The sequence below is a fragment of the Brachypodium distachyon genome, chromosome 2 (assembly GCF_000005505.3).
Source record: "Brachypodium distachyon strain Bd21 chromosome 2, Brachypodium_distachyon_v3.0, whole genome shotgun sequence".
Classification (NCBI taxonomy): Eukaryota; Viridiplantae; Streptophyta; class Magnoliopsida; order Poales; family Poaceae; genus Brachypodium; species Brachypodium distachyon.
This window is the reverse complement of record NC_016132.3, coordinates 24,612,881-24,625,387: the sequence shown is the minus strand read 5'-3', so window position 1 is coordinate 24,625,387 and position 12,507 is coordinate 24,612,881. Positions and strand designations below refer to the sequence as shown.

The following is a 12,507-nucleotide window of genomic DNA, read 5'->3' as shown; positions in this document are numbered from 1 at the left end:
CCGATTGATTCTAACCACCGCCGTACGTCCTCGATATTTTCCGCACGACCCTCTCACGCGGGCACGCGGCCCGACCCCTGTCCCCTCTCCCTCTCGCACCTATCCCCTCAATCCATTCTCCCCGAACTCTTCTTCCTCGCACCGCTCGATCCGCCTCCTCCATGAAGTCCCACTCCTCCCTTCATCGCCATCCTCGCTCGTTCTCCATGCCGCCGCCGCCCCTGCTCTCCCCCGCCGCGCCGCCCTCTCTCCAGTCCTTCTTCGGTCTCTACTACCGATCTGGCCCGCGCAACCACTCCCGTCTCCTCATCCCTTGCCCCGTCTCCTCCTCCTGAGTCCCGAGGAGACTCGATCTGGGCATCTGGCGGCCCAGCGCCCCCTGCCCTCTTCGCTCCTCCGATGCTCCCGATCTAGACCAAGGACGCCGAGCCCCTGCCCGCTTCCCTCTTCATCTATCTGGACGGCTGGCTGTAGTCTGTGGAGGAGATCGACGGTGTGTTCTGGAAGAGGCGGGGCGAGCCGCGAGCGAGGTAGGTGGAGCTCGCGGCGGCGCTGCAGTCTGAAGACGGAGGCGTGACGGCAGTGCTGCAGAAGATCGGGAGAGGCCGGGTGGCTTTCGATGACTAGGTGGAGGCGTAGGACGACACGCTGCCAGTTACGGAGTGCCCGGGTCCCATTGACGGCCATATCCCAGTGACGAGGATCGGCGTGGGGAAGACAACAGTGCCGCTCCTTCGTCCGGCCTCCATCCAGCCTGCGTCGTTAAGATCCTTCGCGGCACCCGCTCCTCGGCGGGTCGGTCGGGCGCCTCCTTAGCTGGTCGTCGGCGCGTCGCGGCTGCGGATCCGATGCGCGGTGGCGAAGATGGGCATGGCGGTAGCGCGGGCGCCTTCCTCCAGCACCGCCGCCGCAGAAGCTGCTCCCTAGCGGGCGTTCTGGCGCTGCTCCTACCGACGCTTTTCTCTATTTTTTCTTTATTTTTGCTAAAATCTTGGTCTAATTGATGGTACATGCAGACCATGCTTTCTAAATTTAATTAGGACATTGATCTACTCTGAAAATTCCATTGACTTAATTCCCCTCCGTATATGATTTTAGTTTTATCATTTTCCTAGATCTATTTTTTGACCCGATTGGACTTGATCATATGACTAATCGATGATATGCTGGATCCTTGATTTTCCTTAAAGATCATGGTTGAAATAGGCCCAATATATGTGGCATGGCATCGCAGAGATGCGTGATGGAGCGAAGGGAGAGCAGCATCTCGTCGGGGTTAACATATTTTTCATATGGGCTAAAAATTATAAAATATGAAATTATATCGGAAAAGGCATTTTCGGTAGACTAAATTAACGTTTTTTCGATCAGAAATTTCAGTAACTGCTAGAATTGCTCTCCATTAGTAGCTACGTGCAAAAGACGCCACTTTTGAAAACTTAAGCTAGCATATTTTTCAATTTCTTTTCTTCCGTAGCAATGCACGGGGCTTTTTGCTAGTTTTCATAAGATTTTGATAGGATTCTTACCATAAGAATTTTTCCTATAGAGACTCTTTGGATCAAAAGAATTCACCCCCCACAATCCTATGTATTGGTTTCCTACACCCTATTCTTATGTGAATTTTAGCAAGAGGTTTGACCTTTTGGAGAAATTTTCCTATTTGTCTATGACAAATATGGCTTATACTAATGCCTAAATAAGATTCCTGTATTTTTCTTATGCTGCAACCAAACATCTTGTACTACTAATTTCTATGTTTTGAATTCTCGTAGGTTTCAATATGTCATGGCATCCTATTCCTGCATTTTTCCTATTCATGTCTTTTACAATTTCTATGATCCAAAGAGGCCCTAAACGACACACGCGATACAACAACTTAGCGGGTGGGAACGGATTAGACAACGTCTTAAAAATTCAGGTGCTCGGTCAAGACCCTGAACTTGATATACGGTCCATCCGAAGTGGACATCTAAAGGGTTCTTTTAAACGGATTTGTTATATCTAAGTTGTTTGATTTTTAGTTAGAAATAAATTGATTGCTCAGTCATTGAATCTAGACTATGCTTTAATATTCAGGACAACGATGGAGATGAGTGAGTAGGGATGTCGTCCAAATAATAATCAACAGCTCTGATACTATCAACTGAGACTTAAGCCTTTTTCTTAAAAATCAGACGGTTGGGATATATCCACATCCTTTTTTAAATCGGTTTGTTATCTCGTGCCACAGACACGTGACCAAGTCGACCGCCTTTCTCTTCTTTTTTGCCTCGATCCTTTCTCCTTTCTCCCCCAAAAGCCTAGCCCCCACATCTTGTCTCCTCCAAGTCCTTAGCTGACAGATGTTGTTGATCCCTGACAAGTTTTAACTTAATGTGTACACATGAATGTTTATTATGTTTTCATTACCACTATAAATTGATGAACAGCCTCTCCAAATGAAAACATTATGTTCCATGTTGCATGAATGTTTCATTGTGGGTAGTTAAAACTTGTTAGAAAACATAAAAGACTAATTCCAAGCCTCAATATCTGCATCCAAACAAGGTGTTATTGATGATTGTGATTTTATATCATATAAACCACCATATCTAGGAAATTTAGTTAAATTTCGGTCCTAAGCAAACATAGTACTCTTATATTATCTATAAACTAACATCGATTTATATTTATACTACTGTTAAAAGTACCTGTGTTGAATCCAAAAGATCCCACCGTCCAATCAGCTAAATCCAGTGTTCCATGTTGCATGAATGTTTGTTATGTTTTCTGACAAGTTTTAACTACCCACAATGGTACCCATTAATTATGAAACCTAACTAATTATAAATCAATCCATTAGTTTCACATCATTTCAAATGAAAAGCTTTCAAGCCATCAATCAATTGCAAATCAATCACAGAAATAAAAAAAATTCTATTGTACTCCACCGTTCACAAATAAGTATATTTCTAGGTTTTGTCATAAGTCAAAGAGGTAATAACGACATTGGAAGTACAAGAACTTGTATTGCGCGAGCAGTTTGGTACAACAAGTTGCAAAATGGGGCCAAGTGATATAGTAACTTGACTTGCGGGTGTATGTTTGGTCATAGCCAATGGAGGGACGACATGTGGCTTGTCGGTTGACTTGTTCGTTTTACGTATAGCCCCCGCGACGTTTCGCTTATTAAAAAACCAACGGCACAAACAGTTCATCAAATCTGAAAGATCAAAGCTCCAGTTTATGTTTTTATGTGGATTCGGTTGGGCTTGATTCCTCAGCCTCGGCGGCCGGCGACCTGGAGGCTGCGACGCCGCTCGTTTAATTAACTAGATCCATGGTCTTCGTCGCCTCGATCGTCCAGGGGCTGATCTGGTTCCAGGTTATACCTATTTAGTTGCAGTTGTGTGCTTCAGATATGTTGATTCGTATGTGACCAATGGGTTCGTTGATTGGATGGCCCGGAGTGATGAACTGATGGCGTTGCTGCTCCGATCCATGCTAAGATGAACAACTAGCTTATTGTCATCTTGATTAGCAGCGCCGCGTTATCCGCTCATCTGGATTCGTTCCCGTACCTATGTGCTTGCGTGATAGCGAATGGTAGAAGACATTGCTGATAGACGTACCGACTTTGATTTTTTAGAGTTGATGAACTGTTTGAATTCGGAGGGTTTTTTGAATAAGCGAAACAGTGCGGGGGGTTTGCGTAAAATGAACAAGTCAACCGGCAAGCCCCATGTCGCCCCTTCATTGGCTATGACCAAACGTGCGTTCGTAATTCAAGTTAATGTACCACCTGGCCCCATTTTATAATTTGTTGTACTAAACTACTCGCACGCGAACCTCCAGTGTTGTTACGTCTTAGTCAAACATTTTTAGATTTGACCAGTTTTGTTGAAAAAATACCAATACGTATGCCGTCAAATGGATATATTTTGAAACTTCATGTCAAAACAGATCTAATGGGACAAATCTAGTGCCATAAATGTTACCCCACTAATCCATAATAAGTGTCGGTGATTTGATACAACTTTGTATTAAATCGGTGATTTCATGCAACTTTGTATTAACTCAGTGACACTTATTATGCATCGGATGGAGTATTAAGTTTTATAAAGTCGGTCAACTTTTAATATTTTTTACTTAAGATAAAAATTAGAAGTACATAAGGAGTAGACGTATAATAATTAAACAATTTTCTCTAACCATTAATGTTGTAATATAATAAAATTCTTACATGGCCGGGTCATAATCATACGTGGCGACGACCAAGTCAACAAATCTCAAAGACCGGTCAATTTGCCAACAAGGCATAGTCATGCCAACTAGGAGCCGGTCAAAGAAGTCAACAAATGAATCCTCTCATGTCATGGTCAAAGGAAAGAGGAACTTGAATAGTGGCCAAGAAAGATGTAGGGATGAGTTTACCACTTTGCCCCCACTTTCTCTCTCCCTCAAGGGTAGACATGGTCTTTTGTCATGGACCCCTAGGCTATAAATACCCTCCATGGGGGCATGTATCATTCACTCTCCATTGGAATAAGATCAAAGGGGAGACGGCTAGAGCAACCTAAGGAGCCCGCTCTCGAGTGCTTGGGTCGAGCCTAGTCTCGACTCGACCTCGGGGACGCGACTTAGAAAGCCTAGTTTCGAGGTTCCGGGCCGTCTAGTACGACATCGACTCGAAGTAGAGGTATCGGGTTAGAGTCTCGAGGGTATCCCAACCTCGCTACTTGGGAAGACAGGTTCGGCCCAAGTCCGAGGCGGCCCCTAGAGATATCTCACCATAGGTGATACCATAGGTGATTTGGGAAGACAAGTTCGGCCCAAACACCCAGCTAACGACCCCCTCGAAGCCTCTCCTAACATAGGACTAAGTTGTGACCGCAGGGTCGACTGAACCTATTCAAAAAATATCGACGTGTCAACTTGTCCAAGTGTACGACGACTTTCGCTATAAGGCCGGCGTACACACCCTACATCCGATTCTCGCACTCGTGCCATTGAGCATTGGCACCCCTTACTCCTGTTGTTTTCTAGAACAACAACAGTGGCGCCGACCGTGGGGAACCCTCGCTGCAACGAAGCCTACTTCATCGAGTGCCCAACTTGCCGTGAAGTCTACACGGTTACAAACGAAGAAATCAAACGCCTCGGGGGCCTCCCGAGGAAGGAGAAATCCTCACCAATCCAGACATTGCTGCAGGCATGGGCACTACGACGGAAGTCGTGACCGCACCTCCGCTCCCGGCCGTCTCCGAAGGAGCCGAAGCACTCGAAACCATCGTAGGCGGTCCCTCGGTCCTCACCGACGTGGTGGCAAGGATCGGCAGGCTACCTACGGTTACCGCCCCCGCAAGGGACGCGGAACTCGGCATGCCTCGTTCGATGGGCTTCACGCCACCTTCCGTACAACCGGTAATGACCTTGCGTTCGGAGCCTACAAGAGGAAACAATGTGGCATCAGGAGGATCCGCGCCAGAAAACCAAGGAGTCTCGGCTTACGACCCTTCCAACCCGGGACTACCTCCATTAGCGCTCGCCACGATTGCCCATGGAGCTCCTTGGTACCACCCATATTGCGGACTTCCCCCGCATGGTGCTCTTCAAGTCACACACGCTCCGAACCAGCCTCGCTTTGCGAGAGCCCACGCGCGCGGCAGGCGGCCCTTGCCTAGGGTTTTTTGCGAAAAGGCCCCTCGGGGCACGGGAATCTCGTACCAAGCCCTCGCGGCGTCGAGATCTAGCGCCTAGGCCCCCGAACTTCCCCAAAATACACAGAAGGCCTCCGAAACTCCATTTTCTGCAAGAAAAGCCTCCGAGGCCGCAGATTTCCATAAGGAAGACCTCATAAATGTCCATTTCTTTGGAAATACACTTCACGATCGGCAAAACCATGCAAAGGGAACCCACCTGGGCTTAGTTTCTCATCGAGAAATTTGGCTGGCCGGTGGTTCTCCATGCCGAAGATTCCAAGGCCCTAATTTTCAGCAGAAAAATTCCCAGCAACCCTTGGGATGCGCCAAAACTCACAAAACAACAAGTTTTGTGTAACAAGCCTACCTAGGTCTATCTTCCTCCCCGAGGGAAGATACCTAGCCGGTGGCTCTCCCAACGTGACGCCTCGAAGGTCTCAAGTCTACTGGGAAAATTTCTGAAACTACAAGTATCTCAAAAGGCAGCCCACCTAGGCCCGGTTTTCTTGTAAAACCTACCTAAGCGGTGGCTCGTCCCAAGGAGAACTACGATCCAAGTGTCGGAAAAAGGATCTCAGCACGCCATGGACGTTGAGGTTGACCCGAAGGCATTCCCAATGCCGGCTACTGTTGTAATATAATAAAATCCTTACATGGGCCGGGCCATAATCATACGTGGCGACGACCAAGTCAACCAATCCCAAAGACCGGTCAATTTGCCAACAAGGCATAGCCATGCCAACTAGACTCCGGTCAAAGGAGTCAACGAGTCAAGCCTCTCATGCCATGGTCAAAGTAGAAGAGGAGCTTGAGTAGGGGCCAAGAAAAGTGTAGGGATGAGTTTACCACTTTGTCCTCACTTTTCCTCTCCCTCAAGGGTAGACATGGTTTTTTGTCATGGACTCATAGGTTATAAATACCCCCAATGGGGGCATGTATCATTCACTCTCCATTGGAATAAGATCAAAGGGGAGACGGCTAGAGCAACCTAAGGAGCCCGCTCTCGAGTGCTTGGGTCGAGCCTAGTCTCGACTCGACCTCGGGGACGCGACTTAGGAAGCCTAGTTTCGAGGTTCCGGGCCGTCTAGTACGACCTCGACTCGAAGTAGAGGTATCGGGTTAGAGTCTCGAGGGTATCCCAACCTCGCTATTTGGGAAGACAAGTTCGGCCCAAGTCTGAGACGGCCTCCAGAGATCTCTCGCCATAGGTGATTTGGGAAGACGAGTTCGGTCCAAACACCCGGCTAATGACCCCCTCGAAACCTCTCCTAACATAGGACTAAGTCGTGCCCACAGGGGTCGACTGAAACTATTCAAAAAATATCAACGTGTCAACTTGTCCAAGTGTACGGCGATCTTCGCTATAAGACCGACGTACACACGCTACATATGATTCTCGCACTCGTGCCATCGAGCATTGCTATTCCTTACTCCTGTTGTTTTGTAGAACAACAACAATTAATTTTTATGTATGAAGTTGTGAGCCCGGACACAAGTAGACTAGTCATAGTGTAAGTAACTTGGGTGGTAACATATATGTCAACTAGACATTTTGGTGACATGACATGATAATTAATGAATAAGTAGATAATAAATGAAGAAAAAGAGTAACATATCACAAATTAAGACAAAATGAATCTATAACATAATAAATGATACAATGAATGACACTACATATAAGTTATTTCTCGACGTGGAGATGGTAATTTAGACTAATAACATATGCAACACTACATATAAATTATTTCACCGGAGTAACCTTGCTGGCTGGCGAAACAGGAGTATTAGAAGAAGAAGGTGAATTTGATAACTCTGGCAGCGTCAACTTGGTGGAGCCGTTCGGGTTTCCAACAGAAAAACAGCTCCGGTCAGACTAGCACCGGTTCTCCAAACGGAAAACAGCTCGGGTCAGAGCTGCTGTCCGTACCGTCCGCGCCCGGCAGCAAACGCATCCGCGCCGTACGCAAGTCCAAAACTCCAGATCCAACGGCCCACCATCCCTCCGCCTCCTCCTCGTCCGTCGTCGCCACAGCCCGCGTCGCGTGCGACCTCGGGAGTCGGGAGTGGCACACCAATCGCAGCAATTCCTCCTCCAATTACAACCCGACTCCTCCTCTACCCCCATAAATCCTCGTCCATCGCCGCCCCTCGGCCAACCCCCTTCCCAAAAGCCCTCTCAGCTCCCACACCCGAAACCCCGACGCAAGCGCCCAATCCAGGCACCACGGGCGGCTCTCCGTCTTCGTCGGCCGGCAACGGCAAGGGCATGCACCCCGTCGTCCCCGTGAACTTGTTCAAGGTTTGCTAGCTGCCGCGCTCACTCCCTCCCTCGGAATCTCATCTCGCTTGTTTAATTACTTGCTCCGATCGATCTTGGGTCGTTCAGTTGATCCTCACGAGTAGTTCGTCCACGCGTCTGCGTGTGGTTGCAGGGGGACGCGAGCATGACGGGGGATCCGGTCCTGGATGGCCTCGTGGAGGTGTTCCCGGAGGTTCGTGGTTGAGTGACTCCCATTGGGATTGGTTCAAGTGTTGAATTGCTGACGAGCGTTTAGTTGTTTATTTCTTTGTCGGGAATATATGTACTGCCGATTAGTTTGACAGTTACGTTTGAATGTTTTACTGATCTGTCCAAGAAATCGTGGTCTGCTGAGCTTAGTTATATCCCGCAAATTTGTCTAAGAACCAAAGCCATTGGTAAGAACAATACAGTAATATTTTATACTCAAAGGAAAGATTAACGTTCTTACCTTCATGAACACCCAAGTTACAACTTTGTCAACGCACATCATGTTTTTAATTTATTCACGAAACATGATTTGAAGATTATTTGGCGATGGCTTCTCAATATCTTGACTACGACCTGTGGACCAGTACACATTAAGGGAAAACTACCGTGAAACACGTGTCTGTCTTGTTTATGATCTGCTATGATATCAGGATTGGAGATTAGTTAAGCTGTAATCGATCAGACTTTGTATTTTCGTGATCCTGCTCTTTGCTTTCTTGAATGTAATTGCTTTTTTTACTTTAATAATTCAAGTGAATTTAATCTCCCTATTCTTTTTCTGTGTGTTTCTTGTTGTTTTAGTTGGCTCAATTTCTCTTCTAATCTAAGTATATTAAACTGCAGATTTTTTATTGCTAGAAATTCAAAACAGATGCTTAATAACTTCTGCTACTACACCTCAACTTTTGCGCTATGCAGGTTAACTTTTCAACACTGATAGAAGTCGCCATTTCATTCAAGGGCGACATTGATGCTGCTGCAGATTATGTTATCCATAATGTCCTCCAAAATATTATCCCAGATGACAATAATACAAACACAAATGAAGATTTATACATTCATGGTAAAGTGTGAGATGCCTTGCACTCGATAAATTAGCTGCGGAGTACTAAATACTATCATGCAACCTCTTATCCAATACCTTTGTTGTTTTAATTTCAAACACTTGTGTTGACAAAATTCTTTTCGCAGGGCAATATCAGGTATCTGGTGATACAGACACAAATATAGTAAATACTCCAGTGGGTAATGACAGCCTTTCAGAATCTGTACAGATTGACACAACCAATGAATATTCAGATGAAAATAGAGAAAGCACAGAACAACTGATGCAATTACCTGCTACAGCATCGACATCTGGTCAGGCCGGTCTACCTGAAGAAAGTAACACTGACTCTTTGGTTGCTAGTGCAGAGAACTCAGTTGTTGATCATGAAGTAACTCATCCTCAAAACCAGCAGAAAGAAATGAATTTTTCTGACCACCTTATTGGAGGTCAAGGTAATGAAGAAATAGAATGCTCATTTTCTGAGATAAAACAGGGATTGCCAATTCCTGAAAATAAATTGAAGCTTAACCATGATGGTTTACCTGATATGAACATGGGATCAAGCTATTCCTTTAGCCCCGAGTCCCTCGATGATGCAATATCCACTGAAAATTACAAGAAGGTAAGACTCTTTCCTCTCATTTGAAGTCAGGAAACGCAACTTCTGTATTTGTTTTTAGATGCGAAACTTCTATATTTGTCAAAGTAGTACCAACTGAAAATAAATGTGATAATGGACAGTACATCACTGTTCTCTATGCAAGATTGAGGAAAATATGCATCCCTTCCTCTTTGCAAGACTTGATATTCTATCCCACAATTCCTTGCAAATTTTTATTAATCAGAATGCCACATTTTGATTATGTTATCTACGGTATGTATGCATATTGAATCTGCACACCATGCAGTCTTTCATAACAATTATTTTGACAAATTTGCTCAACTAGAAGAATAAAAGATAACACTTCCTGTCCAATTCATAACTTTGTTCCTGTAAAAATATGTATTTATGTTACAAAGAAGATTATTGTTGCCAACCTTGATTCTGAAAGGAATGGTTAATGTGCTGAAAATGGCCAAAGGGGATTTGGTTGGCATAGCTTACCATAGAACGAGGGGCTGAGAGAAAGCAAATAAATGAAATGTTTTTTCTTATTGCTTGCCACCAAATAATATATGTGGTGATGCTTAGGTTCGGCTCATTACAATTTCCTGATACAGTTGTAGCCTTTAACAATTACACATTGCCAATTTCTCTTAAAATATAACTGTTTGTTGCAGAATACATTGCTGTCAAATGTTGCGGCAATAAGTGAAATGCTAGAGGAGGTTGAGCTTAGTGAAGCAGAAACAAAACACATTGTATCCGAAGCAAGCCAAGCTGGCAGTGATATTCTTGTAAAGGTGGCAAAGCTAAAAGCATTGTCAACGCTTGCAGCGGAAGAGAACAATGAGGTTTTACTCAATAATTCACTTCGTACTTTTATCTTCTGCTACTTAACTTGAGCAACAAAACCCTTTAACGGAATATGTGTAGGTTGCAGCAGAGGTTCTTGCTGAAAAATCTATTCTAGCATCAGAAGCGAAGGGGCTCCAGTTTCGGTTGTCCACCATATCTGAAGAACGAAACCGCTTCGTGTTTATCATTGACGAGGTAAATCTGAATCTTTACTACTCTTGTGTTCTATTGTTCTAATGAAATATCAGTATGACTTACGGTGTAGTGTACTCTAGTCAACATCAACAGCAGGTTAATTACTCAATACACGGTGTAACAAGTAGTGCACAATTTGCACTTTGCTTTAGGATATTTAGCCTAGGCTATTCAGCCTATTAAGTAGATGCAAGATGTGCGTTAGGTGGTTACTCATTTTTGCACTGTATGTGGTTTGGGCATTGCTAATGGTCAAGCCACCTGTAAATGAAAATATGATGTTTTGCAGACTTTACTGGTGATTCTTTATGCTTTGTAATCCTATAAGAGTTGTAGATATAATACTATTTTTATGTTGAATTGATTCTTCTTTTCAACATTTTAATTTAATTCCATATATCCTTTTCTTGTACATTATGAAGATGCACCAAACTCTTCAAAGAAGATTTGATTTAGCAGAAGCAGATCGAGCAGCTGCTGAGGCAGAAATAATTGGAAGGGAGACAATGACTCAACAGATGCTAAAAGAACAGGAAGTCCTACTTGATGCTGCAAAGGAAGAGTCCAAGAAGCTGAAGCAACAAGCACAGGAGAATGCAAAGGTAACAAAGAGCTACGGGGGTGACAGGCTCTGTCATATATCTAAGAAAGAAGAGTTTTAATATGCATTTATTTATTTGATTTGATACAGCTGAGGGAGCTACTGATGGACAGAGGCCATGTTGTGGATGCACTGCAGTAAGTATACCACTAATGGTTGAAATGATGTTGTAATATTCGATATTTAACTTACAGATCTGCACACCTTTTATTTCAGTGGGGAAATGCTGGGAATCTTCAACAACATTGCACAGCTCCAGTACAGAGTCGATATGGGACTTCCTGTTGAAGAACCCCAGAAGCTAGCTTCATCTAGCATGTCCAGCTCAGTCGACTCAGCAACCTTTTACACTTACCAATGTCCTGTCGAAGAACCAGCTCAACTTGCTTCGTCGAACTTGCCCAGCCCAGTCAAACCAGCACCTTCCAAACTAGCATATGTAGATGAACCACTGGAACGATCTTCATTGAGCTTGGCCGGCTCAGTCGATTCAGCACCTTCCAAACTGATTTTTGTTGGTGGATCACTGCCAATCTTGTCGAGCTCTGTCAAGTCAGCAGCTTCCGAGAGCAGCTGGTCTTCTGCCACAGAGTCAAATTCAAATTTCAATGGTGACGAGGAGATTGATGATCTAGACGACAGCTGGGATGTAGTTGAAGAAGACGAAAAATGCCTTTGCTAGGCTTCGTAACGTAGTACTTGTTCAGTTGTTCTAATCCATGGTTGATTTGTTTCAGAAGAGGAATTTAGCAGTTGTCCTTACGACGGGAACTTGTTCCTGATTCATGTATTTTTTTGGAGTATGATGAGTTGATGACGATGTAGGGTTAGCTATTAGTCGATAAGGTTGGAAATTTTGTTTTTGTTTGAGTACAGCACTATTCTTCTGGAGATATAAATATGTGGAACAATACTTTTTGATTTGACATTTGTCCGCACCTTTGCTGTTATTCCCTCCGTTTCATAATTCTTGTCTCAAAAATTTGTCCAAAAATGAATGTATCTATTCCTAAAAGCGTTTGGATACATGTAATATCGAATTATGTGACGGAGTGAGTATTATCTTTTCTCTTTTACTTTTCTTAACTGCCTGTGAAAAGGTGTGTGCGCGCACATATTTAAGAAGAGGAGGGTCTCAGCCGGAAGCAAAAGTGTCTAGAATTGAGAGATTAGGGGTTCTTTGGTACATGTGCAAAAAGCAAATACGCCAAGTTTTAAGAGGAGGAGGAA

General features: G+C 44.4%; 1 protein-coding gene across 1 annotated transcript; it reads left to right on the top strand.

The window, feature by feature from the left end:
• The first annotated feature begins 7,727 nt into the window (after positions 1-7,727).
• Positions 7,728-12,207, top strand: LOC100826756. Its single transcript, XM_010233118.3, has 9 exons — positions 7,728-7,983; positions 8,117-8,176; positions 8,893-9,037; positions 9,166-9,644; positions 10,304-10,477; positions 10,560-10,676; positions 11,099-11,278; positions 11,368-11,414; positions 11,494-12,207. The coding sequence occupies exons 1-9, from the start codon at positions 7,951-7,953 to the stop codon at positions 11,957-11,959; spliced, it is 1,701 nt and encodes a 566-aa protein (XP_010231420.1). The 5' UTR covers positions 7,728-7,950; the 3' UTR covers positions 11,960-12,207.
• Positions 12,208-12,507: the final 300 nt, after the last annotated feature.